This window comes from Aspergillus melleus (genome assembly GCF_016097325.1).
Source record: "Aspergillus melleus strain CBS 546.65 chromosome Unknown contig4, whole genome shotgun sequence".
Taxonomy (NCBI): Eukaryota; Fungi; Ascomycota; class Eurotiomycetes; order Eurotiales; family Aspergillaceae; genus Aspergillus; species Aspergillus melleus.
In genome coordinates this window covers 4,709,430-4,737,302 of record NW_025763373.1, presented here as the reverse complement: position 1 = coordinate 4,737,302, position 27,873 = coordinate 4,709,430, and the positions used below count along the sequence as shown (strand labels likewise).

The window sequence follows — 27,873 nt, the reverse complement described above, 5'->3', positions numbered from 1 at the left end:
ACGGTGCAATCGCAAGACTTCAACTGGTGCATCAATATATGCAGGATTGCTCCCATCTTCTAGACCTGGCAAACGACCCGTACCCATGATCGGATATACGAAGGGGGGCGGAAGTTGTTTCACGATTTCCAAGTATGGTGGGTGACCTGTTGGTCGGTCCAGATCTCCGGTTGCAGCTTGTGTGGCGGTACGGTGATGCGATATCTAATAGTACCATCGTTATGGCCTTATAATAATCGAGTACGTAATATCTTCCCGAGAAATTAGCTGTACCGCAAGGCTGATTTCGCTCTCCCGGGGGCTCCTTGTCGATCGCTGGTACCTGTAAACATGCTGTCCAGTATAATATTTCGCCCTATCGCGACCAAGGGAACTCGCAGGCCGGTACAGCTAAGGGAAGTCATTGACGAATGATACAGAAAGCAGGCCTGCATGGTATTTATTCTCTTTTATTCAATTGGATGTATATTTCTCAGTACGTAAGGCTGGGGCCCAAACAGGGATTCCATTCCCTCAGAGCGTCGATGTAACCCTCCACCCACCACGACGCACGCGCAGGACCGAAAAGCAAACGAAGGCTGAGAAGTAACTGACGCCCGAGAAGACACACGCATATGTGAAGTCCCCCTCCTCCCGCGCCGCAATCGCCCCAGCAATAGGAGGGCTGGTGAGCCCCCCGACGGCCCCGATGGCTAGCGTGGTGCCCATTCTTAGGCCGACTTCCTTGATAGGAGACAATATGGCAATCAGGACAGGACCCAGGCCGACTGTCGCTCCTGAACCCACCCCAAAGAGGGCCGTGAAAGTCAGGAAAGCTGCGTTGCCGCTGGCGGGTAGCAAGAGGGCGAGCACGATGATCGCGGTGAACAGTGTCATGACAATCATAACATTAAATGCGCCGCACCGGTCGGCGAAGTAGTTTGGCACGGTGCGACCCAGGAAGCTGCGAGCGTTAATTTCCTGAGGCTCAGGCTGCGGACCGAGATGTGGTGGAAAGGGACAGCAAACCTACCTCGCACCGTTCAGGATGGGGATTAGGCTTAGCGCCAGGCGATGGGACATACCATGGCGCATTGCGACGACGGAAATGTAATTGAACGGGACAAACATCCCCCCTTTGCATCCAATTAGCCTTGTTAAAGATCCTCCCGTGGGCCATTATGTAATGGGCGGGGGCCTATTTATTGCGCAACCCACAGTACAGAAAAAAGCACGCTGCACATAAGATGCAGAAGTCCAGCTCGGATAGAGGCTTCACGTAGTCGACGATCTTCATTGGCGTCGGACGATGCTCAATGCGGGATGAAACCGTCAGGACAGCGAAAATCAGCATGGCCAGGACCAAAAAGGCGCAGATTCGCATCGTCCAGCCAAATCCCACTCGGGGAATCAAGTGTTGGACCATGAGAGGAAACACCACCCCACCAATCGAGGACCCTGCCACAGTGAGCCCAGAAGCAATCGCCTTCCTTCTGCGGAACCAGGTATACGGCTGGGAAACAGTCAACAAATCAACAACCACCCTGGGGGACAGCCCCCCATTGATGTATTCCTTACGGCGGCCATGGCAGGGGTGAAGATGAGAGCGCATCCCAGTCCAGAGCAAACCGATTGGCTCAGCATGAACTGATAGTACTTGTGCGAAATGCTGGCCATCATCAGCCCGAAGGTGTGCACCAGCGTGCCCATCGCAATAGGCACTCGCGGCCCGTAACTGTCAAACAGCTTCCCCGTTACGGCGGAGGGGAACATCATGAAAAAGACTGTGAATGATCTTCGTGAGTTGAGAGTAAGTGCTACACCGAGGGTTTGTGGGGACCAACATTCCATCGACGTGATCCAGGAGATCTGGGAGCTGCTGTACTCGCGTAATTGATTATTTTCATACTCCGCCTGAAACACCCCGATGCAATTGACCCAGCCGAACGAAGCAAACAGAGCAGCGGCCGAGCCGGCGACAGTCAGCCATGCCGTTGGGCTCCCCTCCTTGGGGGTGTCAAGCTCGGTCTTGGGGACCTCGGAAGGATCCGATAGAGGGAGTGGTTTAGAGGGAGAAGAAGACATTGTCGGTGCTTCCTGGAAGTGGGAACTTTTTGTTTTTTAGTATAATCTTTCGAGATTGTTTATTTCGAAAAAAAATCGAAGGGTCTATTGGTAGACTAAAAGCTATATATGTATCGGAATGCTGGACGCGTATGCCGCTGCATGAGATGCGTGGCAATAACTAGTTAACTAATTAACTAACTAATCAAACAGCCTTAGGTAACCAAAAACAATCCCTGCAACCTCGGCTACGAAACTTCTTTGTCTGCTCCCCCGAAAGTCCCTCCAACGCCTCCTTTCTCCATCTATTAATTTTCTTTCTCTGCCGGACCAAACGACGAAGAGACCGACCAAACCATGTCGACCACCAATTTCAACGTTACGGAGCATACCATCCCCGCGGGCCACATTCGCGAGTATGCCGGCAGCACCGCCAATAGTCAAGAGGATGTGTTGCAGCTCCATGTGAAACAGTACACTCCTAAGGAGCAATCACTGCCCCTGTCCTCGAATGCGGTGACCATCGTGGCAGCCCACGGGGTTGCCCTGGCTAAGGTAAGTCTCCGGGACTCTCGAACGAATTGGAACGTTAATTGGCTGTAAAGGAACTGTACGAGCCATTGTGGGACGAAATATGGCAGCGTTCAAGACAGCATGGAAACGTGCAGATCCGCAGTATCTGGATTGCCGATATGGTCAATATGGGTGGCAGTGGCATCCTCAACGAAGATAAGTTGAGCACGGATTGTGAGTTATGGTTGGGAATCTTCTAGGTTAGCCAGCTAATGAAGATAAATAGTCTCCTGGATGGATTGTGCCCGAGACCTGCTATTAATGGTTAATCACTTCCGCGATCAAATGCCTCGACCGATAGTTGGGGTGGGCCATAGCTTTGGAGGCACCATTATGTCCGTCCCCTCTCCATATCAGATAGAAGAACTATAACTAATAAGGCGCGATAAGAACGAACCTAGCATATCTGCATCCTCGTCTCTTCACGACGGTCATCCTCTTGGACCCCGTCATTCAACTAAACCCGCCACCCATGGGCTTTGGGACCGAGCCCCCCAGCGCAATTAATTTTACCTTATACCGTTCCGACGTTTGGCCAAACCGTAAGGCGGCTATGGCCACTTACGCAAAGATCTTCCCCGCTATGGACCCTCGTTGTCTGGATCGAGCGGCCAAGTATATGTTCCGCGATCTGCCCACAGCTTTGCATCCACTCCCGGAAGGTAGCGATACGTCCGACCCACCCGTTACGCTGACTACTACCAAATATCAAGATCTGCTGGGTCAGATCCGCGAGAATTTCTCGGCCCGTGCCTTAGACGGCTCTATCCAAATCAACCGTCGCACGCACGCAGATATGGATCCTCTGGCTGCCTTCATCCCTATGTATCGTCCAGAACCACGCAGCACGTTCTATAAGCTTCCAAGTTTGCGGCCGTCGGCTCTCTGGCTTCTCGGGGGAAATACCTATCTCCGTATAGACGAAATCCGCCAGGGTGTCCAGATCTGTGGAACAGGGGTCGGTGGCAGTGGAGGAATTTCTCCAGGGAGGGTTATGGAAGTGATCTTGCCTAAAGCGGGTCATCTCTTCCCATTTGAGAATGTGGCCGACGCGGCTGAACATTGCTTCCAGTGGTTAGATCATGAAATGGCGCACTTCATTCGTTTAGAGCGCGAGTGGGAAGAAAAACGCCGGTCTATGAGCAAGCGCGATCATCTTGTCTTAGGGGAGGAATGGTATAAAGCTATCAAACCGATCAGCGCTTTCCGAGCTCCGAAACCGAAGAAGGATAAGTTGTGACCTTAGAATTACTGGCTTAGGTAGAATAACTTGCCTGTTGACAGAACGTAATGCAGTTCATCCCTCAAGTGTTTTATGTTAATATTCCTCACCCCAGGCGATCTCAATTCTATGTAAGCAACTAGCAAGCTAGAGCGACAACCAAAAAAAAAAAAAAAAAAAAAAAAAAACCACCGAATCGAAATACACTCAGACTTAATCAACCCCTCTGACGAAACTGAACCATCGGCCCCTCCTTACCCACCACGAAATTATCTCTAATCATATACTCCCCACCACGCTTGGCGACACCAACATGCTCCCTACCCGGCGCAATTCGAATATCATACAACCAAAGCGCCCTCGCGAGCCCCACCTCCAGCTCCATCCATGCTACATTTCTCCCAATACAGGCCCTCGGTCCTAAGCTAAACGGCACGAATGCCTCCTTCTGCCGGGCAAGGATCTCCGCGCTAACACCCTCGTCGCCCTGACAGACCGGACTACCATGAAGCAGCCAGCGAGAGGGCCGGTAGGCAAACGGATCGTCAAAGTACGCCTCGTCGTGATGCAGCGAGTAAGTCGGGACGCCGACTATAGTGCCGGGAGGGAAATATTGGTTCATGACGCGCAGACCGCCCGGCTGGACTTCTCGGGGTAGATCCATAGGAACGGGAGGGCAGAGTCGCATGCTTTCACTTATACAGGCGCGGAGATAGACCATTTGCTGCATGGTAGGGCCGGAGACGATACTCTCTAGGGTAGAGAATGCAGTACGGATTTCGGTGGAGAGGCGAGTGAGGACAGGGGGGTGTTTGCAAAGGAAGTAGAATGTTGCGGCCAGGGCTGTGTTAGCTGTGTCGAAGCCTGTGGGAATCAGAGAAGCATACGGGGTTAGCGATCTCTATACAGACCTTCTTGGCCTCGATCTAGGAAAGGCAACCCACCGGCTCCCATCAGTAAAGTAGCCTCCGAAATCAGCTCTGGCTGCGAGTACGCCTCCCCCGTCTCAGGGTCGCGAGCCTTTTGCAAATAGTAGATAATATCTCTCCTTTGCGTCTTCTCCGAATCAATCGCCAGCCGATCAGCCAACTGCTTTCGCGAGAATCGGATCTGCCTCTCGCGGCTCGCCGCCGTCCCTCGACGAAGGTAGGTATCAAGCCCGAACTTCCTCAGAATAGGCAGCTGGCCACAAATATTCAAGATGCGCACATTCAACGCCATCAGTGAAAAGAAGAACTGGTTCTCCTCTTTAGTCGACGTCTCGAAGCTCCGTCCGAAACATATCTCCCCTAGTACATCAAAGACCATACAGGCACTCCAATGCGCCATGTCCTTCGGCTCCGTCCACCTGTCCGACCCACCGCTCTTGCTCTTGGAGCCTGCATCTTTCCCGATCGCACCGCACCATTCTCGAATGCTAGAGATAATATGCGGTTCCATGGCGCGGAGGGCCTGGTCTGAAAAAGCCTGCGACATAACCCGTTTCTTACGGGCGTGGACATCCTTGTCGATGGCGTTGAAGATGCTCACGCTGTAGAAGGAGCTATACCAGCGGGATTTCCTGACGTTTGCCCCGTGCCCATAGATCGGTTCCAAGGCTCGAACATCCTTAATAGAGATATGGTTTGGGCCGAAGCGTACAATGGGGCCGTATTGCTGGTGTAGTCGGTAGAGGTCGGCGTGGCGGTCACTCCTGAGAGCATGATAAACGGAGTAGAGGTGCGTGAGTTTCGACACTAACGGACCGGGGTATTTGGCCAAAGGATGAAGCCAGACTTGGTGGATGACATATCCGGTGGTCTGTTTCGGTTAGTTAGCCTTGCAGTCCGTCCTCTATGGCCAAGAAGTACTTATACGGGTCCATACCAGGCACAGAACACCGAGCAGCAAGGCCCCGGGCAGGGAGAAAGCAGTCAGAAAGTCACTTGTGATTGACATGGTGGCGACTGGTGAGTACTACTGGTGCTAGTGGATATGACTGTATGAAGGTGGTAATTTCGGCGGTTTGGAGACATTCAGGCGCTTTATAATTTCACCTTGCGATCCGCTTTTCAGTCCTCCTTGCTCACTCGGATAATGCCACATCCGGGGAGGCCATTCGGACGCACCTCACTAGTGCAGACCCCGCTTAGAGGGGATTCTGGTGAGGTGCAATCAGCGTGCAGGCGGATTCCCTCACATCACCTCCGCGGAGCTTTGTCGGGCTGATCCGGTTCCAATTATAAATTAGGCGCAACGCACCCTTCCTTCGAGCAGGCGCAGTTGCGCCGCTCAGTCTGAACCACAATGCATTTTCTTTGTTTACACGGGGTGGGGTCGAACAGCCAGGTGCGTTAGCCGGAGAGATGGCGGTGCTGTGTGTTGTTTTGCCCTTTTTTTTTCTTTTTTCTTTTTTTTTTTTTTCTTTTCTTTTTTTTTTTTCAGTTGGACTAACCAGACACAAGATCCTTGAAGCTCAAACTGGTAAGCCACCGAATTAGTGAATGACGAACGATGATCTCTGACCCATGGGGCCATTAGCTGCCCTCCGATATGAGTTGGGAGACGGTCACACGTATGACTATGCCGAGGGAACTATCTCATGTCCTATAGACCCCGGTACGTTCAGCAGAAGCATGTGGCATGTTTGTCAAAAGTACGTAGCTCGTTGACCGGCCCACTTAGGTCTGGCGACGTATTTCCCCACTGACGACGACTGTTTCGCGTACTTTGATCCATCGCGACCGGAGTCATTTGCGGCGGCTTTGCAACACTTAGCCGAGTTCCTCGAGCACGAAGGTCCCTTCGACGGAATCCTGGCCTTTTCCCAGGGCGCCCAGGTGGCCGCTGCTCTGCTGGCTCAACTCCAGGCCCACCGCCCCACCGGCTACCCCGTACGGTGTGCGATCTTCCTCTCGGCCGCCACACCCGAGGGCGCCCCCATTATGGGCCCTCCGACCAACGATGCTCCGGTCAGCACCGAAGTTGAGGTTCCATTGCAGCTCCCCACCGCGCACATCTGGGGCGAGACTGATAGCCACTCGGACACTAGTCGTATGTTATGCACGATGTGTCGGCCGGAGTGGTGCTCCCCGTTTGTGCATTCCGGAGGACACGAGGTGCCGGGTGGGAGCTCAAAAGGCTCTTTGAAAGGGTCCGTGAATGCGATACGCAGGACGGTGGACTTTGCAGAGGGACTGCAGTAGTTGTTCTAAATAGCACTTGGTTTGGTCGTACATACCTAGGATAAGCAGAATTAATTGTCTTCCGGCGCCATGTTGGTACTGTTCCAGTCGTTGCTTCTTTCCTTCATTCTTTCTTTCTTGGAGTTTTATTTCTTATTATTTTCTCTCCGTGGAGGAAACCGATCGACATGACACTAACACCTATCCCGGTTAACCATGGTGATTTCGTTAGTACGTCCCACCTGACGCGATAGTGTTCAATATTGGCTTGGAGAGTATTCTTCCCAGTACGCAGTACTCTGTATGTGCAGTACTCCGGAGTACTACTCCGTACATACACCGGAGTAGTAGGGAAGGCGGTTCGTGTACCGTCCTATGGCACCTTCGCAAAGAGCAATCAACTCCAGAGTAGGTACTAACCTCCCCACCAGTCTACGGAGTAATACTGATTCAGTTCTTATGCTGCATACTGCAAATCCCAATTTCATCCTTGCCCATTTGTCTCATTGACATTTCGTACGGAGTCGTATTTCAGCCATGCATCCCTAACCTACTATGTATTACACCTGGATAGAGGGGCTCCAAGCCAGTTATCTACTCTGTTGGACCGTAATTTTATTAGTGCGGTCCACCTGTAAGCCCTAACTGAGTAGGCACATGCCAAACTGCCTTCTTAATTAGGTTGGCCATCAAGTTAGTAGGACTATCTTTAATTAAACAAATTTTATTATTAGATTTATTGATTTATGTTAATACAAGGTTGCTTGGCGGGGCAAAATCTTAGCGTACAAAGTGGGACGTGCTAACAAGATCACCGCCGTCAACAAGATTGTGTAGCCCACTATGCCAATCACCTCGGTGAATTACTTACTGGAGGGGCCGTTGTGTTCTCGCGACCTCGATTCGACTCTTCCGAGAATTATGGGTAGTGTATTTGGGGCGCTTTCAGCCTTCCCCAGAACTTCTTCCACTCTCTACGGAGTAAACCTCGGGACTATATACATACATTCCCGGATGGCCCGTGCCCTGTAAACTCCAATTCCGTGAGCAATCGACCAATTTTATCTTTTCACCATTTCGACTCCAAAGCAGATAGTCATGACAGCTAAGCCCCCTCTCGTGGGCACATCCGAGCAGGATGTCCTCGATCCCATCGCGATAGTCGGACTGGCCCTTCAGTTTCCAGGAGGGGCCACGGACCTGGATAGCTTCTGGGACATGCTCATCCAGGGCCGATGTGTATCGCAAAGCCCTCCTCCTGAGCGCATCAATCCGCAGAGTGTGAGCATTCCCCTCCCTCTCTCTGCGGTGGTCCTCACGCTGATTGACTCCTTTTGAATGGACAACAGATTCCTGTACGACAGGCGCACTTTCTAGCAGACGACGTCACGGCGTTTGATGCGCCGTTCTTCTCAGTGTCCGCGACAGAAGCAGCCTCAATGGATCCACAGCAGCGCATACTTCTGGAAACAACTTATAGAGCTTTGGAAAACGGTAAGTCAGCTTCTCTGCTCCTTGTGATCATGGCGCCTTTATTCTCTGACACCATCCGATCCTTCCGCAGCTGGAATCTCGATCGCAAGGGTTCACGGGTCCAATACCTCCGTCTACATGGGCTGTTTCACCGACGACTTCAAGACATTATATGAGAAAGACATACGTGACCAGGCCGCATACGCAGCGACGGGTATAACAACGACTCTGAACGCCAACAGAATTAGTTGGTTTTTCAATTTGCTAGGGCCCAGTATTAATGTTGATACGGCTTGTTCTAGCAGTCTGGTAGCGTTGGATCACGCGTGCCAGAGCATTTGGTCTGGAGCCAGTAATATGGTATGGCTATATTTCGTTTGATTTCAAATATAATGATCCTTAACCCCAGTCATCTCCAACTCCATGGACGGAAAGAACTCCGCTGACATGTTCAGAGTCTCGTCGGCGGCGTGAATCTGCTCCTCGCGCCCGACCTTTTCCACATCCTTTCTGGCATGAACATGCTTTCTCCCGACGGTCGGTGCCGGAGCTTCGATGCCCAGGGGAACGGATACGGCCGCGGCGAAGGGGCGGGCGTTCTGGTCATCAAGCGACTCCGAGACGCCATACGCGATGGGGATACCGTCCGGGCCATCATTCGGTCCACGGCATCCAATCAAGACGGATATACAAACGGAATTACGCGACCCAGCAGGAGTGCACAGGAGCGTCTTGTCAACCAGTGTTATGAACGAGCTGGGCTGGATAAGTCGCGCACAGCGTATGTGGAGGCGCACGGTACAGGCACTCCCGTCGGCGATCCAATCGAAGCGACTGCAATGGGAGCGGCGTTCTGTCGGGGGCGAGATAGGGAAGATGGGCCCCTTTACATGTAAGCAAATTATTTTTCTATCCTCAGAACCGGTGTCGAGACTAACTGGCTCGAAGGGGATCTGTCAAAGCAAATATTGGACATTTAGAAGGAGCAAGTGGAATAGCAGGTGTGATTAAGGCGGTTGCAATGCTTGAAAAAGGCCTCATTCCCCCTGTGGCTGATCTCCGCGTGGTCAATCCGCAGATTGACGAGAAATGTCTCGGAATAAAGGTACTTGCATTGGCCGACTTTTCATGGATGATTGCTGAACGCGAGACCAGTTTCCCCAGACAGTCCTGCCGTGGCCGCATAGGGGCCTGCGGCGTATATCGATGAATTCGTTTGGGTTCGGAGGGTCGAACGCACATGCTGTTTTAGATGATGCCTATCACTTTCTGCTTGAGCGTAGTCTTGATGGGATTATCTGCTCCTCAATGGCGCCCAAGGAAACAGGCAACCTTGTCTTGCCGAGACGCGTTCGAGAGAAGATCTGCTTGCAGTCAAACGGCTACCATCCTTCCTCCAGCCTCTGTCTGTTTCCGTTTTCCGCCGCCAGCAGTAATGCGGCCCATCGCGTCGCTGAATCCTATAATAGTTTCATTCCTGGCAGTGACCAGTCGCAGAGTGAATTAATCAGAAGACTGGCTTATACCCTTGCACAGAAGCGGAATCATCTCCCATGGCGAGGGTTTAGTGTCATTGATCCTCATACCAGTCTCCGTGAGTTCGAACTTCGAATTTCCGCGCCACTGAAGTCATCTATGAAGCCGAAATTGGCGTTTGTTTTTACCGGACAAGGAGCACAGTGGCCTGGGATGGGCATAGAGCTGCTGCAGTATGATGTGTTTCGGGAAAGCCTGCGACAGGCCGAGGTCTATCTACGATCACTTGGGTGCGAATGGAACCTAATAGGTGATTATATTGACCCCTACTAGATACGCAACCTAATGCTTACTTGCTCAGACAAACTTTTAAACATATCAAGCAGCCAGATCGAAGAGCCCCATTTCAGCCAGACCCTCTGCACAGCACTTCAAGTTGCCCTGGTGGATCTTCTCGCGTATTTCAACGTCCGCCCAGATGCTGTTATTGGGCACTCGTCTGGAGAGATTGCAGCAGCGTGAGGTGGACCCAGGCCGATGTCTAACATATTCACTGATTGAATCTAGGTACTGTTGCGGCGCCATATCGCGCACTTCGGCTTGGAAAATTGCCTACCTGCGTGGGATTCACACATCGAACTTATATAAACGCAGTTCGATGGAGCGTGGGTCAATGATGGCTGTCGGCCTCTCGTCAGAAGAGATTTCAAAGTTTCTAAACGAACAGACCCAGACCTCCGGTTCGGTCTGCATCTCCTGCTATAATAGCCCTTCCAGTGTGACTATTTCTGGGGACGATATGGCCATAGACTCACTCAAAGTTAGATTCGACAGAGCTGGCGTGTTTGCCCGCAAACTCAGAGCCACTGCGGCGTATCATTCTTCGCACATGAATCTGGTCTCAAGTGACTATTTGCATGGGCTGGGAATACTTGAATCAGGGGATAGCTTTCTCCATGGCCCCGTTATGTTCTCGACCGTCTCGAATAGCAGATTACAACGGGAGAGCCTGCAAAATCCGGCCTACTGGGTTGAAAATATGGTCCAGCCAGTCCGGTTCTCGCAGGCCTTTCAGCGACTGTGCGCAAAACGAGTTGTAAAAAAGATTGACAGGAGCCACTGCGGGCTGATGAAGATCGACACCTGTTTGGAAATTGGCCCGCACAGCGCCCTTCGCGGACCTATCCGTGATATTGTCACGTCAAAGGAAGCCAATATGGAGTATGCCTCCGCACTTGAACGCGGCTCTTCGGGGGTGCAGTCGATAATGCAGGCCATGGGACGGCTTTGGTGTCTTGGGCATTCGCCTCATCTTTCCCGACTGAACGGCGAGTCCAGTAATATTCTTCCGCTGTCCGATCTCCCTCCATATCCTTTCGATCATTCGGAAAGCTACTTCCACGATAGTCGAATTTCCAAGTCTCATCGCCTGCAAGAGCATCCCAAAACTCGTCTTTTGGGACACCGCGCCGTGGATTGGAACCCCTTTGAGCCACAATGGCGCGGCTTTCTGAGCGTAGCTGATCATCCTTGGATCGAACATCATAAGGTGGAGCGCTCAGGGTCCTGAAGACAGCATGTGCTAACGAATACTGTAGATCAATAATTCTGTCCTTTTCCCAGCTGCTAGCATGATTTCAATGGCTATTGAGGCTGCAGCCGAGGTTACTTCCGCGCAGGGAGTTATCTGTGGCTATGAGCTCAGGGATATTAAGTTCCACGCGGCAATGGCAGTCCCAGAGGATCAGAGTGTTGAGACGCAATTGTTCTTGCATTTTGACAGCAACACCACGGCGCGGAATCGCTCCTGGGCGAGCTTTCGCCTCTGCGCATACATGCGCAACAACTGGGAAAACATCTGCACCGGGCGCGTTCGCGCGGAGCATACGTCCGAAGTATCCGAAGTTGACAACGGACAAGGGACCGCAGATCTCCTCCGCGAGCTTCAGCAGGATATTGATTCAGTGACGAACACTGGCTCACCTGCTTCAGTGGACTCCCTCTACGAATGCCTGCGAAACTGCGGGATGGACTACGGGTCACTCTTCAGAAACATCCAAAGTGCCCATGTTTTAGGAAACCAGTCAGCTGGCCGTGTATTTCACTGCGAATGGCCACCAGGTGCAGACGAGAAAAAACCTCAAAGTAGAATCGCCTTTTCCGGAATGCTCGATGCACTCCTTCAGCTCGCACTGGTGACCTACACCGAAGGGGGGAAAGCTATGAAACCGACTCTAGTCCCATCGCAGATTAGGAAAGCATGGATATCAAGCTATGATGAGGGCTGGGCGGACGCAAGTTCTGTTAGTGCCATATCCAAGATAACGTCGCAGACGGATCGCGGCACAGAATGCGAGATCACCGCGTTGAGCAACGATGGGTCCAGGGTGTTTGCCCAGCTAGAAGGCGCCAAGATGACTGTTGTCGATACGATTTCAAGTCCTTCCAGTTCTACCGACAGAGACATTCCGCTGTGCTGGAATCCGGTTTGGTTGCCTGATCTGGACCTTATGGATGCTAAAGAGCTATCGAGATACTGCGAGGCAGGTCTTCCAGAAGATGACGGGCCGACTGGGCTTCATCAGCAACTACTCGCTCTCCAACTGGATTGCTTAGAATATAACCTGGTGCAGTTTGGAAAGTCGCCTTTAAAACTTCCTTCTCATTTGTCCCGCTATATTACATGGGCAGGAGAGTTTGTCAAGAGACATGGCCGGAACGTATCTTTCTGTCGGGACCATGAAGTCGACTACGAGGCACGGATAAAGGAACAAGCAAACTATTTAAAACATTTCAACGCCCAGGGCAAGGTCCATGCCGCGGTTGCACAAAATATGAAGGGAATCCTGCTCTTAGAAAAGGATCCCCTGGATCTGCTTTTCAGCAGTTCCTTGCTTGAAGACCTCTACACCGAGCACAGCAAAGTACCGGGCTGCTTCGGACCATTGCAGAAGTATCTCCAGCTATTCTCGCATAAGCATCCCAACGCGGAGTATCTTGAGATAGGCGCAGGAACGGGAGGAACCACTATGCCGATTCTCACGTCTTTAAGCCGCGGGAGCATCTCACAGTCCACATATGCCCTGTACAAGCGGTACACTTTCACCGACATCTCCGAAGCATTTTTTGCACCAGCGAAAGGAAGATTCAGCAGTTTTCCACGTTTGGAATTCCAGCGCTTGAATATCGAACGGCCTGGCACAACCCAGGGCTTTTCTCCAGAATCTTACGACGTGATAATAGCAGCGAACGTTCTACATGCAACACAAGACCTTTCCACAACGTTGAGGAATGTTCACCGGATGCTACGCCCTGGTGGTAAGCTCATTTTGCACGAAGTAGTGAAGCCATCATTAGGCATAACTGCCTTTGTCATGGGGCTTCTTCCTGGCTGGTGGTTGAGCAGTGAATCGTTCCGCGCACAAGGGCCCTGCATTGACGTCGACTGCTGGAATCGAATCCTTCAGGAAACTGGCTTTTCTGGTATTGACCACGAATTTCGTGATTACCGTGGCAGTCAATGCCATGAACTTAGTGTTCTCGTCAGTACTAAGGTTCAGCATCCCGGGACACCTTCTGGGGACTTTAACGGCATAGATATTATCACTGATCAGACCAATCACGGGGCCACCATACTAGCTGATTCCTTGCAGCGGGTCCTGCTAGATACAGGCGATCTGGATTGCAAGCGTGCTAATCTCGGTGAGCTTCGTGCTACACACACCTACCCGGAATCCACAACCATCATTATCGACAACCCGGATCGGTCTTTGCTTCTCAATCTAGATGGACCTGGTCTGCATTTTCTTCAGAAGCAGGTCCAGTTATACAAAATGATTATCTGGATCTCCAGGACTGTGGATGATGGCTCGGGTCATCCGTCCTTTGGGATGGCTAGTGGCCTTATTCGATCTTGGCAAACCGAGGTCGAGTATAGCAAGGTCTTGAGAATTGGATTGTCCACATATCAAGGCTCTCCCGCGGAGAAGTTACATGCTGTCAGAGACATCATAGTTCGATTCTGTCAAGGCGATGACGAAAACTTTGAACTTGAATACGAAGACCACGATGGCCTCATGAACGTCTGTAGACTCCAGATAGACAATGACTGTCGAAACGCCATCTCCGACAGTCCAGCAGACGAAGTTCCCCAGCAAACAACTTGGCAAGCCTCTCCACCTCTCCGGCTCGTCACTGAAACGCCCGGCCTTCTGGAAAGCCTGATATTTGTCGAAGATAGCCTCCACTCCCAGAATCTCGCCGACGATGAAGTGGAGATCGAAGTTCGGAGCATAGGCCTGAACTTCAAGGACTGCCTGATTGCGCTGGGCCGCGTACCAGACCAAGATATAGGAAATGAATGTGCTGGGGTCGTCCGGGCAGTCGGATCGGCGTGTGCAGGACACTTCCAACCTGGAGACAGAGTATCCATGTCCACCACCGAGTCATTTAAAACCTATGCGCGCAGCAAGGCACAATGCGTCTGCCGGATTCCCTCAAGCATGAGCTTTGATGAAGCAGCGTCGATACCTACCCAGTTTGTCACGGCATGGACATGTCTTCACGATATCGCGCGGTTGACCAAGGGCGAGACCGTCCTCATTCACGCCGGTGCAGGTGGAACCGGCCAGGCCGCCATCCAAATCAGTCAGTATTTAGGAGCTCAGGTCATAGTGACGGTGGGATCGAAGCAAAAGAAGGAGCTGCTAGTATCTGAATATGGCATTCCAGAAGACCACATCCTTTACAGTCGCGACTGTTCGTTCTCGACTGCGGTCAAACGAATCACCAGGGGCCGCGGTGTTGATGTCGTGCTAAATTCGCTAGCGGGTGATGGCCTCTTTGCCTCTTGGGAGTCTCTAGCACCATATGGACGATTCATTGAGATTGGCAAAACAGATATCTTGGCGAATTCCAACCTGCCTATGTTCCCATTCAACAAGGGGGTTACATTTTCGGCCTTCGACGGCTCAATGTGGATGGTTGAACGGCCGCATGAAGCGCAGAGAAACATCCAGATCATAATCGATCTTTTCGCGGGTGGACATATGCATACTGCCAGGCCTCTTAATATCTATGGCATTAAAGATGTAAAGAGCGCTTTTTCAACCCTTGCGCATGGGAAAAGTAGTGGCAAGCATGTTGTGCAAGTGTCTCCAACGGCTGAAGTGAAGGTATTTCTTTTTCTCTTTTCTGTTTTGATTCATAAGCAAACGTCTAACCGGATACAGGCAAAGATTCAAAAGCCAGTGTATACTCTTTTGAATGATGCCACCTATGTGATTGCAGGAGGCTTTGGTGGAATCGGCCGCACTATCGCGAAGTGGATGGTTGACAAGGGTGCACGCCACCTTATCATTCTGTCGCGTTCAGGCCTTGGATCTCCAGCATCGCGAGAACTAGTCGAAGCTCTGCAGGGCGCTGGAGCTACAGTGCAAGCACCGGCCTGTGACATCAGCGACGAGGCTGAGCTTCGTCGTGTCCTTTCCGATTGCGGCAAGGTAATGCCTGCGATTCGAGGATGCGTGCATGCTTCAATGGTCTTGCAGGTTAGTGTAATTGCTAATATCTTAACTAGAGAAGGGCTAACTCCTCACAGGATGTAGTCTTCGGTCAAATGACCCACGTCGAATGGGTAGCCTCGACCGCGCCCAAAGTGTCCGGTTCTTGGAACCTCCACCAAGTATTGCCCGAAACGTTGAACTTCTTCATCCTGCTTTCTTCCGTCTCTGGGATAATCGGCCACCGCGGCCAATCTAACTACGCCGCTGGAAACACCTTCCAAGACGCCCTCGCCCATTATCGTATCTCCAAAGGCCAAAAAGCAATCAGTATTAACCTTGGCGCGATGGTTGACGACGGCTACCTCGCCGAGGTGGGAAATAAACATATCAGGGAAAGATTGTTAAGCGCAGGCGCCATGCAGCCTATTACCCGGCAGGACCTTTTCTCCCTTCTTGAACGCTACTGCAACCCGTCGCTGGACATTCTCGCGCTCAGCGCATGCCAAGTCGCTTGTGGGATTAATACGCCACGCGATCTCCATGCTAAGGGCCTAGACGAGCCTACTTGGCTTCAGCGGTCTATGTTCAGTACTCTGTATTGGGCCCCCTCGACAACGATGACCTCTACTAATGGCGGCATGCACGGCCAGGAGAACGTGCGCGACTATCGACAGGCGTTTATCGAGGCGGCGAGCTCTTCTGAAGCTGGCCAAGTCGTGGCTGAAGCCCTAGTAGCCAAGATAGCACGGAGTATCTCGCGGGTCACAACGGGGGATGCCGAAGTTGATGCTAGCCAACCGATCGTGGCGTATGGGGTTGACTCTCTACTTGCAGTTGATTTGAGAGGGTGGCTTCGCAAGATCTTTCAGGCCGATGTCCCTACGTTCGAGATTCTGGGAGGCACCAGCTTTGTAGCGATGGGGGCGACGGTTGTGAATAGGAGCGGGTTGAGAAAGGAAGGGAATTCAAATCCAGTGAAGATGACACATTGATGGTTCTTTCGGTTCTAATCATGGATGCTATTTTTTTCATATAGGAGAAATAATGTCAATCTGCAGTTCCCTAGTCTGTCATATTGTTGAGCACTTAATGTGATCTGCTTTCCCGGTGTAGAACTCTACCTATACTAGGGCTGATCAGGTCTCTAGCACTTCTCTACCATTTTCATTCTGTTTCTTACTGTTACGACACCAACACCAGCCTACAGCGGATAGCAGCGGCCATGTTGAAAAAACGTGATTTGTTACTAATATTAGCAACACCCTATAATAGATCTGCTGGCAGAATAAGAAGTCATTGATTCGTTCTATTATAAAATTATATATACATTAATATATAATTTGCTTAATTTCATTTTTCAGCTACTAATTCTAAACACCATGTAAAAATGCAAATTCTTGCTCAAATATTATATATAATTATTTTATACAACTAGAATGTTCATCACAAAAAAAATAATTGAAATCATATATATTTAATCTAATACAATTAAATTATTTCAATTCGAATGAGCCGATACCCGAACAAAAATAATTATTTTTTTCAAATGACAAATCCTCAATCTCAATATTATTTTTAATTAAATCTTTTTATATTTTTTCAATTTCATTTTTAATAACAAATAACTCATTTTCAATGACAAGTAATTCATTTTCAATTAAAAACATTAAATTATTATAAATTTCTTTAATCAAAATCTAATATATGATTAGAGTGGCTAACAGCCAGGTCAGGTTAGGTTAATAGGAACTTTTATACCTGACCGCGATATAACTAAAAACAGGACGGTTAATCGTCTTAACCGTTCTTGGCGCCAAATCCTACCTATTATATCTTTTTTAATTCTAGCACAGTTAAGATATACCCAGATTAAACAAGAATTAATCTGACCGTTTTAACTGTCGCTTAAAAATATACAAAGATAAGCTTTCTAAAATAAAAAAAAGTAATTAAGAAATATAACAGTATCTTCTTTCTCTCTATCTACAAGAAATAATAGAAAAATCTTGATAGTGTTGATATAATTCAGTTTCTTATAATATTGATGCTTTTACAGCAAGAAACATGAAAAAAAATATATAATTACAGCTTGATTTAGATCGTATATCAAAGGTTCGATAGATTATACAAAAAATATTATACTTTTATCACTAAAATTATAGTTAAGATCTAGTATAGTATTTCTAAACTACTATTAAATCTTTCTAAACAAGCTCAATAAGTCTGTTATTTTTTTATTTTTCATTTAAAGAGGTCTTAATTGTCTGTATAGATTATTTGTATTACACTACATAGTTGATCTATTTCGATAAATGTATTATTCGCAATCACAAGCACCACATCACGCCCTTATAAATTTTGTAAAAGTCTTTTTCAGATCTCTCTTATATAGATATTTTCTTTACTTAAATCTATTATTTCTATTTAATATTCATTTTTTGATCTCAAAAAAGAGCCAGATATATTGAGACTATCACATTTTCAGAAATCAAAATATAAATAACAAGATATCCGTTAAGATACGAATCGCACAATACAACAGGTGGATTAAACTGAAAAAAAAAATATGATAGACTATATTCGCACGCGAATGCATTTTTGAACCAAATAATGTTGCCTTTGCAAAGTTTTTTTGCTTTTTTTTCGTTAATTTATTATTTGCAGAATCTTTCTAACATCATGAATCAGTTACAATCATTTGATTTATTTTCAGAAAATACTATTGAATTCTTTTCTTTTGTTTTTCAGATTTTCATAAATAATGATGAATTTCGAATTGAAATAAGCTATTTAAGTCAGATCTTTATTTTTTCTCCAAATCTTAAGATTACACGCATCGCGAAAAATCAGAAGATTATTTTATATCTAATTTTGCAAGAAAAATTTTTTATTTTTCATGATTGATGATAAAAGACATCTTTTTTTAAAGTTCGTTCACAAATTCAAAAATCGTTATTTCATTTCGGTCGAAAAAAGTTATCAACATTATGAAAAAGCTTTTAAAAAGGTGCATTGTTTTTCAATGGAATTTTTTACATCTATTGTTTTGCATATTTTTATATTTTATGATATTTGAGAATTAAAAACTCAGAAACTAATTTTATGAGCTATTATTTTTGCAAGAATTGTAAAAAAAAAATATCTTCAATTATGTTCAAACGAACAGTTAGTCAGATGTTGAGTGAAAAGCTATCACAAATATTTATTTATTCTTTTAAAACAAATCTTTACTGATTATTCTTTATCTCTAGGTCTTTATTGTTTATAACGAATAAGATTTTCAAAATCAAGTTCTATGTTTTATAATTGCCTGTCGCTTGCCGTTTCAGATTGTTGAACATATACAATTTAAATGAATGATTAATTTTGCTGTTTTATTTTTTTGTCAAAGACCAAATTTTTTCAATTGAATGCAAATTAAAGATCGTTTATTGAAGCTGTTTGAAAAAATATATATAAAATTGTTATCGAAATTTTCAGATATTGAATAAATATCGATTATAATTGATTATTGAATTAGTCTTGATCAAAAAACATTTCTTGCTTTAACTGAGTATTTTCTGACAGAAGATATGGATTATCATGAGATTTTATTAGATTTCGATCAGTATTTGAATCTCATACTGATAAGAATCTAATTGCGATTGTTTTATTAATTTTATACAAACACAATCTTTTCAATTAACTATTAGATGTGACAATTGATAATGCTAATAACAATAGTTCAATGTTTGATTTAATTTCATTAAAATTTCAACCTCAGTTCAGTCAGAATATTCAATTTTATGATATTTTTGTCGATTTTAATTTTATAAAAATCATTCAAAATCAACATTATATTTCTTATCTCATTCATATAATTCAATTTATGATTAATGCTTTTGTACGAAAACTTTGGATCAAGATCTCAAACAATATTGTTGAATATGTTTGAGATAATAATGATGGAAGTTTTAAAGTTTTTTCTAATATTTCAAGAACTTTTGAAAAGATATGTCTTAAAAATCGTTTATAAAAACCTTTTTCAGATAATTTTTAGAGATCTTTTTTTTATAATAATATATTATACTAATTCTTAATTACAGATTTGAAAGATTGCACAATTTGTAAATGCAAACTTTCAATACCGTGAAAAATTCTAGTTTATTTAATGATTTGAATCTAACTCAATCTACTATCTTTTTTTGGATTGCAAAACTCGCTAGAATTTAATCTATCTTATAATTTGTCGGGCGTTCAATCTTCGTCAAATAATTAAAAGTTTTATTTAACACTGTGATCATACTAATATTGATTATTTTTAATCAATTTTGATTGAATGAAATAGGCTGCGGCAGCATCCGCGAAAATCCAAATCCGCTCCGCATCCGCTCCGCAGATTGCGGATATGGATATGATTCTGACATCCAACTATCCGCGCGGATTGGATGCGGATTTAGGCTTCAAAAAGTTGGATATCCGCAGATATCCAGCGGATTTGAAAACAATACAAACATGCCAAATCTCGTGATCTGATTCGACATGCACATCTTATGCAGATTTCAAGATAATATTCTATATGACCCGCGTTATGTATTATCGAATTAATTACATATTCGTAATACAAATATTATTTCTAATGATATATCGCATTAATTCACTCTTCAACTGCTCCATTCAACATATTATATAGTTATATTATGGCTTGCTTATTTCGAATCCGTCTAATAGTCGTGACTTCTTTCGAATCCTTCCTGTTCGGATTTGTGTATCATTGAATGCCGTTTCCTCGAACAAGGCACTATTTTTCAGATCTAAACTATCCATCGATCGTTTTGAGGAGCGAAAGATCGCCAGTTCATCTATATTATTATCAAAAATCTCTTGTTGATTCTTTTCTTGTAACTTCTCTTGGCATCCTTCTTCTTTACTGTCACTAATCGATTCTATAAACTCAAGTAATGGTGAAGATAGACGGCTCTGATCAAGCATAGCAGCTTCATTAAATAAGAAATATTCTTTAATCATCTCAACCTCTGCCTGTTTCAGCTCAAATTTAAATAAAAAATGATGAAACATTAGACCTCTGATTGTGTCTGGCTTCAGTTGCCCACGGCGATAATGACAGATATCACGAGCACAATTAAATAAATGTTCTACTCCTGCTCCACTGGCAGAAATTGAAAGAATATCTCATACAATTCTGGCAAGCACTGGGAATTCCTGCTCATGTTCTTTCCAGTAAACACGTGGATTTCCCTTACTGAGCCCTAATTTTTTATTAGATGCAGTAGACAAATTAAATCAATAAATAATTCATCTTTTGATAGATATCGTGTAATCTCATCTTGTTGGCCATCAAATTCGCCGGTAGAGAATGTACTTTGTTGTGAGTCACAAAGCATTACAAGCTCTTCATTTTTTATATCATTAATCTTTTTTGAAATATCTGATTGATGAGCTTCTCTCTGAGCTTGTTTCTGATAAATTATAAATTTATTTCGAAATGCATCTTGATACTGCTTCATGAAATCAACCTCACCACCTCTCCAATCCTCATTATCAAAGTATCGTAGCTTCTTTGATGGGTATAGAATTGTTGCCAATGCACAGATTGTACCATATGCACTATCATCAATTCCACTGTAATATTTAAAGAGCTTTTTCTATGCCAACTGAAGTGCCTGAAGCATGCTTTTCTTCCAATATACACGCTTATTCCTTAACTTCTTTTCAGCCTCTTCCAGGTGGGTAAAGAGTCTGTTATAAATGCTAAAAACGTGATGTACTGTGCAGTCTCTAGTCTTTGATAAGACATTGGTAAAGTCAAAGAAAGATTTGGTAATTAACAGAAGATATTCAATCTGGCGCCATTCTTCATTATTAAGCTTAAACTGGATATATTGGTTTGTAGTGCAATATTCATCAAGATAAGATTGAAGCTTTTGCGCACGGGAAAGCATCAAGAAAGTTGAGTTCCAACACGTGCGCACATCTTGAATTGGAACAATCTTTGATTTCTTTTTTTGTAACTCTAGAAATGCCTCACGGCGCTGTGGGCTTGCATTAATAAATACAGCAATCCCTCGGACCTGTAGTAGTGATTAGTTAAATTCATTAGAAGGGAATCGAATTAAAGAAACCTTTTTAAAGATAATTACAATTGAACGAGCAAAACATTTCGTCTATAAATCGAAATTTTGTTCATTTGACCATTCTGATTCGGCTTCATCATTCTCGAGTGCGGTCTTTAGCTTTCTAAGGAGCTCTTGTAAACAGAGCTGAATCACATGAGCAATACAAGGTATTCAAAAGACAGAGATATCACATTGGAGAAGGGACTGGACTGTCTCCTGGATATCATTCATCATGGTATTGTTGTTTGTAACATTATTAGTTGTGATTGATAACACTCGATCAGCAATCCTGTGGTATTGTAGAATCTGAACAACAATATTACTCAGATTACTGCCAGTATGTGATCCGTGGAGATGCTCAAACCCAAGTAATACTTCATGATAGTTCCAATCTTGATCAATGAAATACCCAATGATTGTCATAAATGCTTGTTTAAATGAAAACGTCCAGCAATCAAGCGCAATTGAGATTCGGCATTCATCTAGCAATTTATTGAATATCTCTCGCTGCTGGACTTCCACTGATGTATCAAAAAATCGTTGTATTGTTTGGGCAAAGGGAATATTGAGCTTTGATTCCGCGATTTAAGAATAATTAAGAAGACTTCGGAAACTAACATGTTCAATGATCCGAAATGGAAGCCGGACAGTAATTATGAATTCAAGAATCTTTTGTTGAAAGATCGACTGATCGAATGAAGAAGATATCTGCGCATGTGACTAACGATATGTGAAGTAAAAGTAAGGTTTATTAATTTAGAGAGCTTAGGTCAGAGAAAAAGACAAACCATATTCTGTAGAAGTTGATCAATGCTCTGCTTCTTTGAGCCCGAAGGCTTCGCACATGTAATGCTTTTCAAATGTATCTTTATTGGAGACGTCCCTGCCCGACGATGATTTGAATGAACAAGAACAGCCTGGCAGCTCCTACACATTATCTTAGATTCACCAGTCTTCTCATGTGCGACTTGATCAAAGCAATCCCAAACATTAAATGTCTTTTGCTTGCTTTGCCATTGAATTGACTTCTGTAAGTCCTCCTTTTCACCAAATTCTGTCTTTAGCCACCACTCAACAAAACTCTTCCGGAAACTCTCCATATTAGGGTCAATTAGATTGTCGTTAAAGAAGATCCAATGCTTTTGGAGATGCTTGCCGACACGACGAAGTGATTCTGGGGCACGAACAGTAAAACGAGGTCGTATAAATAAAAAAAAGTGTTCAAAAAAGGAAGTTATAGTCTGACCTGCTTGGCTTGAGAAGTTAAGGAAATCATCTAATTATAGGATATCTGGATCAAAAAAAGACTCAGCATGTTGAGATACTGGGTATTGACTTTTTGAGTATTGGGATCGAGGCATAGTGATAAGATAAGAGAGAAAGTAAGATATAGAGTATAACTGGAGAAATAAGAAAGGCAGAATTCGAATATTTACTGAAGTGACCAGAATAGAAAGATCTGGAAGATGCTCAACTATTAGATGTAGCTTGCGCGACCGTGATCTGAACGCGACTAGAATATAAAATATTGATATATCACATTCCCCACTTGAATATAGATAATGACCAATAAGGTAGTCGAGCAGGGTATTCTATCTAGACCTCTGATTGGATTAGAAGATTTATTACGTTCTTATGTCGATATTTGTTGGATGTCTGTTGGATGTCTGTTGGATATCTGTTGGATATCTGTTGGATATCTGTTGGATATCTGTTGGATATCTGTTGAATATCTGTTGGATATCCGCGGATATCCAACTATTATCCACATTTGAGCAAATTCAAAATCACCAAGTCCAACAATTTCAATAAATATACCATGTTCTCACTATATTTTTATATTGTAATCTACTAATAAAATTGCATTTCCTAATTCTTTAAGCTCTAAGGATTCTATATCTAGGAATATTTAGTTTGATTATAGTAAATTCGGCGTAATGTCTTTTTATAGTCTTCTTCCATAGAATCTTCACTAATGTTCACTCACCAAAATATACATTTTTCATAGCAACCAAAATAACGACAACCATCACACCGATAAATCAAAAATACAATCATTCAGTATATCGTTTGGGAGTTAAAATATCATATATAGCTAGAAGAATATAATCTCTTCTTGAATTTATTTATATTTCATATTATTTCCACTGGTTGATCACATAAGATGGTAATTCTACCACAAATAACCATGACATACCGATACATCTGTAATCTGACGGGAAAACGATTGCTTGGTCAGCTGTATTAAGATCACATGAAGTGCTAAAATAAGTTAAATTAGCGAAGTTTATGCTAATGCGGATAATAATTGGATTTCACGGACATCCGTTAGATGTCTGTGGATATCCAACAGTTGAATGCGGATATTGAAGTGGTATCCAACATCCGCAATCTGCGGATGCGGATATGACTTTGACATCCAACGGAGCGGATTTGCCGCAGCCTAGCCCGCCTGAATCAACAAGCCCGCCTGAATCAATTAACTCACCTGAGAACCTCGAAATCTCGCATGCAGGTGAGATTCCTGGTCGACTAATCTCTATTATTAAAGCCCGAACTCGAAAAATTGTTATTTTTGAAGATGAACAAAACCTGCAATTACCTTCTGAGATACAATCCCGTCTACATGAAGCCTATAAAAAAAATAAAGAGATCCGAGATATTTTAAAGACTTTAACTACAAATAAAGATCATTATTCAAAAGTTACTCTGACCGCCTGCAAGCGAAAAAGCAGTCTCTTATTTTACGAGAATCATTTATGGATCTCTGACGATAATCAGCTAAAAGCAGATTTAACCTGTCTAATTCATAACAAACCTGCATCCGGACATCCAGAAAGAACTTAAATGTATGAATTTTTGTCTCGAGATTATTATTGGCCCAACATATATAGATATGTGATTCAATAAACAATAAACTGTCATATTTACTGCCGCATAATCCTGTTCCGTGAAACAAAACAAGATATCCTGAAACCTTTATCTGTACCTGAACGCGCCTGAAAAAATATTTTTATGAATTTTATCACGCATCTGTCTGAGAGCGAAAGCTACAACACGATTCTAATTATTGTGAACCGTTTAATTAAAATGAAACATCTGATTCCATGCAATTCAACTGCCAATGCCCCAGCTGTAGCCGCGATGTATGTGCAACATGTATGGAAGTTACATGGATTATTTTAGTCGATCCTGTTCGATAGAGATCCTCAATTTATTGTTCAATTTTAAAAACATCTGATCAAACATCTGAATATCACCAACAAATTATCAATTGTCTATCATCCTGAGACCGACGGTCAGACTGAACGTGTGAATGTCATGTTAAAACAATATCTGCGAATTTATGTGAATTATTTGCAAAATGATTGAAATACCTGGCTTCCCTTGACTGAATTTGCTCTAAACACCATGCATTCTGAGTCTATCAAAACAACCCCCTTTTTTGCGAATTATGGGTTCCACTTCCGTATAAGATTTGAATCAATACTTATCGAGAATTATCGTAATCGCAATCGACCCGTTGTTCAAGATGCAGAACAATTTGCTACCCAAATGCAAGTTATTACAGAATTTGCTTGTATAAAAATGTTATCAACTCAAATTCGTTACGCTGAACAAATTGATAAACGATACTGTTTCGTCCAAAGATTCAAGAAAGACCAATTAGTATAGCTAGATATTTGTCATATCAAAATTTTACAATCTAACAAAAAGCTGGATTGGAATACCTTGAACTCATACTATATTGAAAAAGTTATTAACTCGCACGTTTATCGTCTGGAACTCCCGCCCAACATGAAAATACACTCTATATTTAATGTTAATCTACTTATTTCTATTTGTCCAAAATCCCTACCTGACCAACACCATCCTCCGCCACCGCATATGGAAGTCAATGAATTGGAGAAATGAGAAGTCGAAGATATCTTTGATTCATTTTGAGACCGCCGCGGCCGCGGCCGCCGCCTGATCTATGTTGTCAAATGGATTGAATACATGGACCCTACTGCTGAGCCTGCTGAATATCTTGAACATGCAGAACAGATCGTCAGAACTATCACCGCCGATATTCTGGTAAACCTGGTCTCTTTCAACCTCACGGAGCTCGGCCATAGAAAAGAGACGTACTGTCACGGTGCAGATCTTGATGTCTGAAGCATCTTTTAATTATGACCCGGAAAGCCATATTATCCGTTCCGAGATCTGCATATCTTCCTGTTTGCTTGAAAATCCTGTTGTAGCTCTTCGAGCTACGTCTTGTCTATCAGCCTGTATATAGCTTGACCCTGTAGCAATTCAGAGATACTGTGAGCTATTAGCCTACCTGCCTGCCTGCCATCAGCTCTATCACCCCCGCCAGCCCGCACCCTGACAATCACATAACAAAAATCTTGAGATTTATAAAAAAAATCGTTCTAATCTCTCGCTATACGCTGTAAAAAAAGGCCTAAAGATTCCAACGTCAAATAATTGAAATAAATGTGTAAAATAAAACAAATAAATCATTAAAAGAATTTTATTTGCCTTACAGTATTCGAAAAACTTCATATTAATATAAAATTTACAACCATCAAAAATAAAAAACCTCCAACGCCACCTCGCCTTTACTTTTATTTCTCGATCAAATACATCTCATAATCACACGTATCTCAATTCGTCATTTGTCCATCTTGAAAGCGAAAATGCAAAAAAACAAAAATAAAAAAAAGAATCAAAATCTTACAACCAGGAATCTTAAAACTTAAAAAAAACAGCTTAATATATAAAATTCAAAAATAACAAAATCCCATCTACGCAAATATAGACAAACATTATAATCCATTTTCGATTTCCATTCTAAAATCATTATTTCATTTCATTCTTTTTATATAATAATTTAAAAAAGATTCTCTTCGCTTTACTAGATACTCCGATTAAAAAACCTTTCTCGTCCATATTATAGATATCTTTCTATTATATATCATATTTCAAAATCTTGCGAATCAAAAGTTCAAAATATCAAATGTAATTTAACACAAAATTAATCTTTTTTCAAAAAAAAATCGATCTTAATTGTGTAACAAAAAATAAGATCATCACTATATTATTTTATAAAACAACTCGATCATTAATTTTCGAAACGATTTCTGAAGATTTTATAAACTAAATTTTGCAACATTTCAAATAATATATAAAAACCATTCTTGTTTAATCGATTAATATTAAAAATAAATATTTTCACTTGTCGATCATTAAACAATCATTGATCCTGATATTGCTCATTTTTAGAATGTTAAATGCGGCGGAATCTTCTTAATAACATTAATTTATGAATTCCATACTTTTTCGCAATAAAAATAAATGTAGATCTATCTTCAAACTTCAAAAAGTTTAATTCTGCAATTGCATCATCAATAGAAGCCATATTGATGAAGGTATTGAGGTTTAAAAGTGTTCAAAATATCAGTGTAGAATCGATTTTCGTGCGTCAGGTGGGGGCGTGCGTCAGGTGATCAAGTACGGTATAATCTCGATTCCGGCTGGTGGCAGATTGAGGCATCTTTACGTTCTTTCGCTCACTGTGCTTCGGGTTTCTTATTTCTAGTATTTTGCACAATTTAGTGACAATGTTATGTATATGATCTTTAATATCGAGTCGTTCGTAAATCTCAAGATCCTATTTGCTGCTAATTGATCAGCATACAAATTGTCAGTTGTGGTTTTCCAATGTAACTAGTGACATATATAAATATTGTGCATCCTCTTAAATCGGTTACAGATAGCGGCAGACATATTTGTAATTTTTTTTGCTATTTACTTTTATAGTTCGTTCACAAAAGTAGCCGTATAGGACATCATTTTCTAATAAAAGTGAAAATTTCGTTTATTGTAAAACAAGACAATATTTAGATTGAAAATGATCTTCAGAGATTATAGCAATATTAAATAAATCTGAAAAAAGATTTTAATCAATTATATTCTTTTTATTATCTCTTTTATCTTTTTATTTGTTTTTTCCGTTTCTCTGTCTGTTATCTCAACTGGTCTTTCTCAAGAAAAAGCGCTTTATAATCTAAAGAACTACTTTCACTCATCATTATCGTGGATAAAAGATGGAAAAGATGGAAGGCTTTAGGGCAGTGTTCGTAATCAGACTGTATGTCGGTTCCCAGGATAAGTAACAGCTGTTGCTAGGACCAGTAAATGCCGATCAACTCGAACACTTGACCTACTACAAGTAACACTGACATGTACGCAGAGCAGAGGAGTTGGAGTGCTTGGGTCGCAGTGGTACCCGAGCAAAAGCGTGCTTTGTTTAC

At 43.8% G+C, this 27,873-nt stretch overlaps 7 protein-coding genes across 7 annotated transcripts; 5 read left to right on the top strand and 2 right to left on the bottom strand.

Annotated features, from left to right (window-relative positions):
* Nucleotides 1-513: 513 nt before the first annotated feature.
* On the bottom strand, nucleotides 514-2,064 carry LDX57_008402 (MCT family MFS transporter; the record flags this gene model as incomplete). Its single annotated transcript, XM_046090124.1, has 5 exons — nucleotides 514-943; nucleotides 1,013-1,115; nucleotides 1,222-1,492; nucleotides 1,558-1,763; nucleotides 1,824-2,064. The coding sequence occupies 5 exons, from the start codon at nucleotides 2,062-2,064 to the stop codon at nucleotides 514-516; spliced, it is 1,251 nt and encodes a 416-aa protein (XP_045946096.1).
* A 336-nt stretch (nucleotides 2,065-2,400) lies between these two features.
* On the top strand, nucleotides 2,401-3,856 carry LDX57_008401 (alpha/beta hydrolase; the record flags this gene model as incomplete). Its single annotated transcript, XM_046090123.1, has 4 exons — nucleotides 2,401-2,598; nucleotides 2,649-2,790; nucleotides 2,843-2,951; nucleotides 3,007-3,856. 4 exons carry the CDS (start codon nucleotides 2,401-2,403, stop codon nucleotides 3,854-3,856), a joined length of 1,299 nt encoding a protein of 432 aa, XP_045946095.1.
* Nucleotides 3,857-4,055: 199 nt separating this feature from the next.
* LDX57_008400 (cytochrome P450) lies at nucleotides 4,056-5,776 on the bottom strand (the record flags this gene model as incomplete). Its single annotated transcript, XM_046090122.1, has 3 exons — nucleotides 4,056-4,702; nucleotides 4,783-5,638; nucleotides 5,705-5,776. The coding sequence occupies 3 exons, from the start codon at nucleotides 5,774-5,776 to the stop codon at nucleotides 4,056-4,058; spliced, it is 1,575 nt and encodes a 524-aa protein (XP_045946094.1).
* Nucleotides 5,777-6,370: 594 nt separating this feature from the next.
* Nucleotides 6,371-7,023, top strand: LDX57_008399 (uncharacterized protein; the record flags this gene model as incomplete). Its single annotated transcript, XM_046090121.1, has 3 exons — nucleotides 6,371-6,374; nucleotides 6,431-6,436; nucleotides 6,503-7,023. 3 exons carry the CDS (start codon nucleotides 6,371-6,373, stop codon nucleotides 7,021-7,023), a joined length of 531 nt encoding a protein of 176 aa, XP_045946093.1.
* A 1,077-nt stretch (nucleotides 7,024-8,100) lies between these two features.
* Nucleotides 8,101-9,371, top strand: LDX57_008398 (beta-ketoacyl [acyl carrier protein] synthase domain-containing protein; the record flags this gene model as incomplete). Its single annotated transcript, XM_046090120.1, has 4 exons — nucleotides 8,101-8,283; nucleotides 8,352-8,496; nucleotides 8,567-8,835; nucleotides 8,931-9,371. The coding sequence occupies 4 exons, from the start codon at nucleotides 8,101-8,103 to the stop codon at nucleotides 9,369-9,371; spliced, it is 1,038 nt and encodes a 345-aa protein (XP_045946092.1).
* A 412-nt stretch (nucleotides 9,372-9,783) lies between these two features.
* On the top strand, nucleotides 9,784-10,473 carry LDX57_008397 (uncharacterized protein; the record flags this gene model as incomplete). Its single annotated transcript, XM_046090119.1, has 2 exons — nucleotides 9,784-10,261; nucleotides 10,313-10,473. 2 exons carry the CDS (start codon nucleotides 9,784-9,786, stop codon nucleotides 10,471-10,473), a joined length of 639 nt encoding a protein of 212 aa, XP_045946091.1.
* Nucleotides 10,474-10,918: 445 nt separating this feature from the next.
* Nucleotides 10,919-16,447, top strand: LDX57_008396 (uncharacterized protein; the record flags this gene model as incomplete). The annotated part of the gene is made up of 4 exons (XM_046090118.1): nucleotides 10,919-11,500; nucleotides 11,550-15,125; nucleotides 15,183-15,500; nucleotides 15,551-16,447. The coding sequence occupies 4 exons, from the start codon at nucleotides 10,919-10,921 to the stop codon at nucleotides 16,445-16,447; spliced, it is 5,373 nt and encodes a 1,790-aa protein (XP_045946090.1).
* Between the last annotated feature and the right edge of the window lie 11,426 nt (nucleotides 16,448-27,873).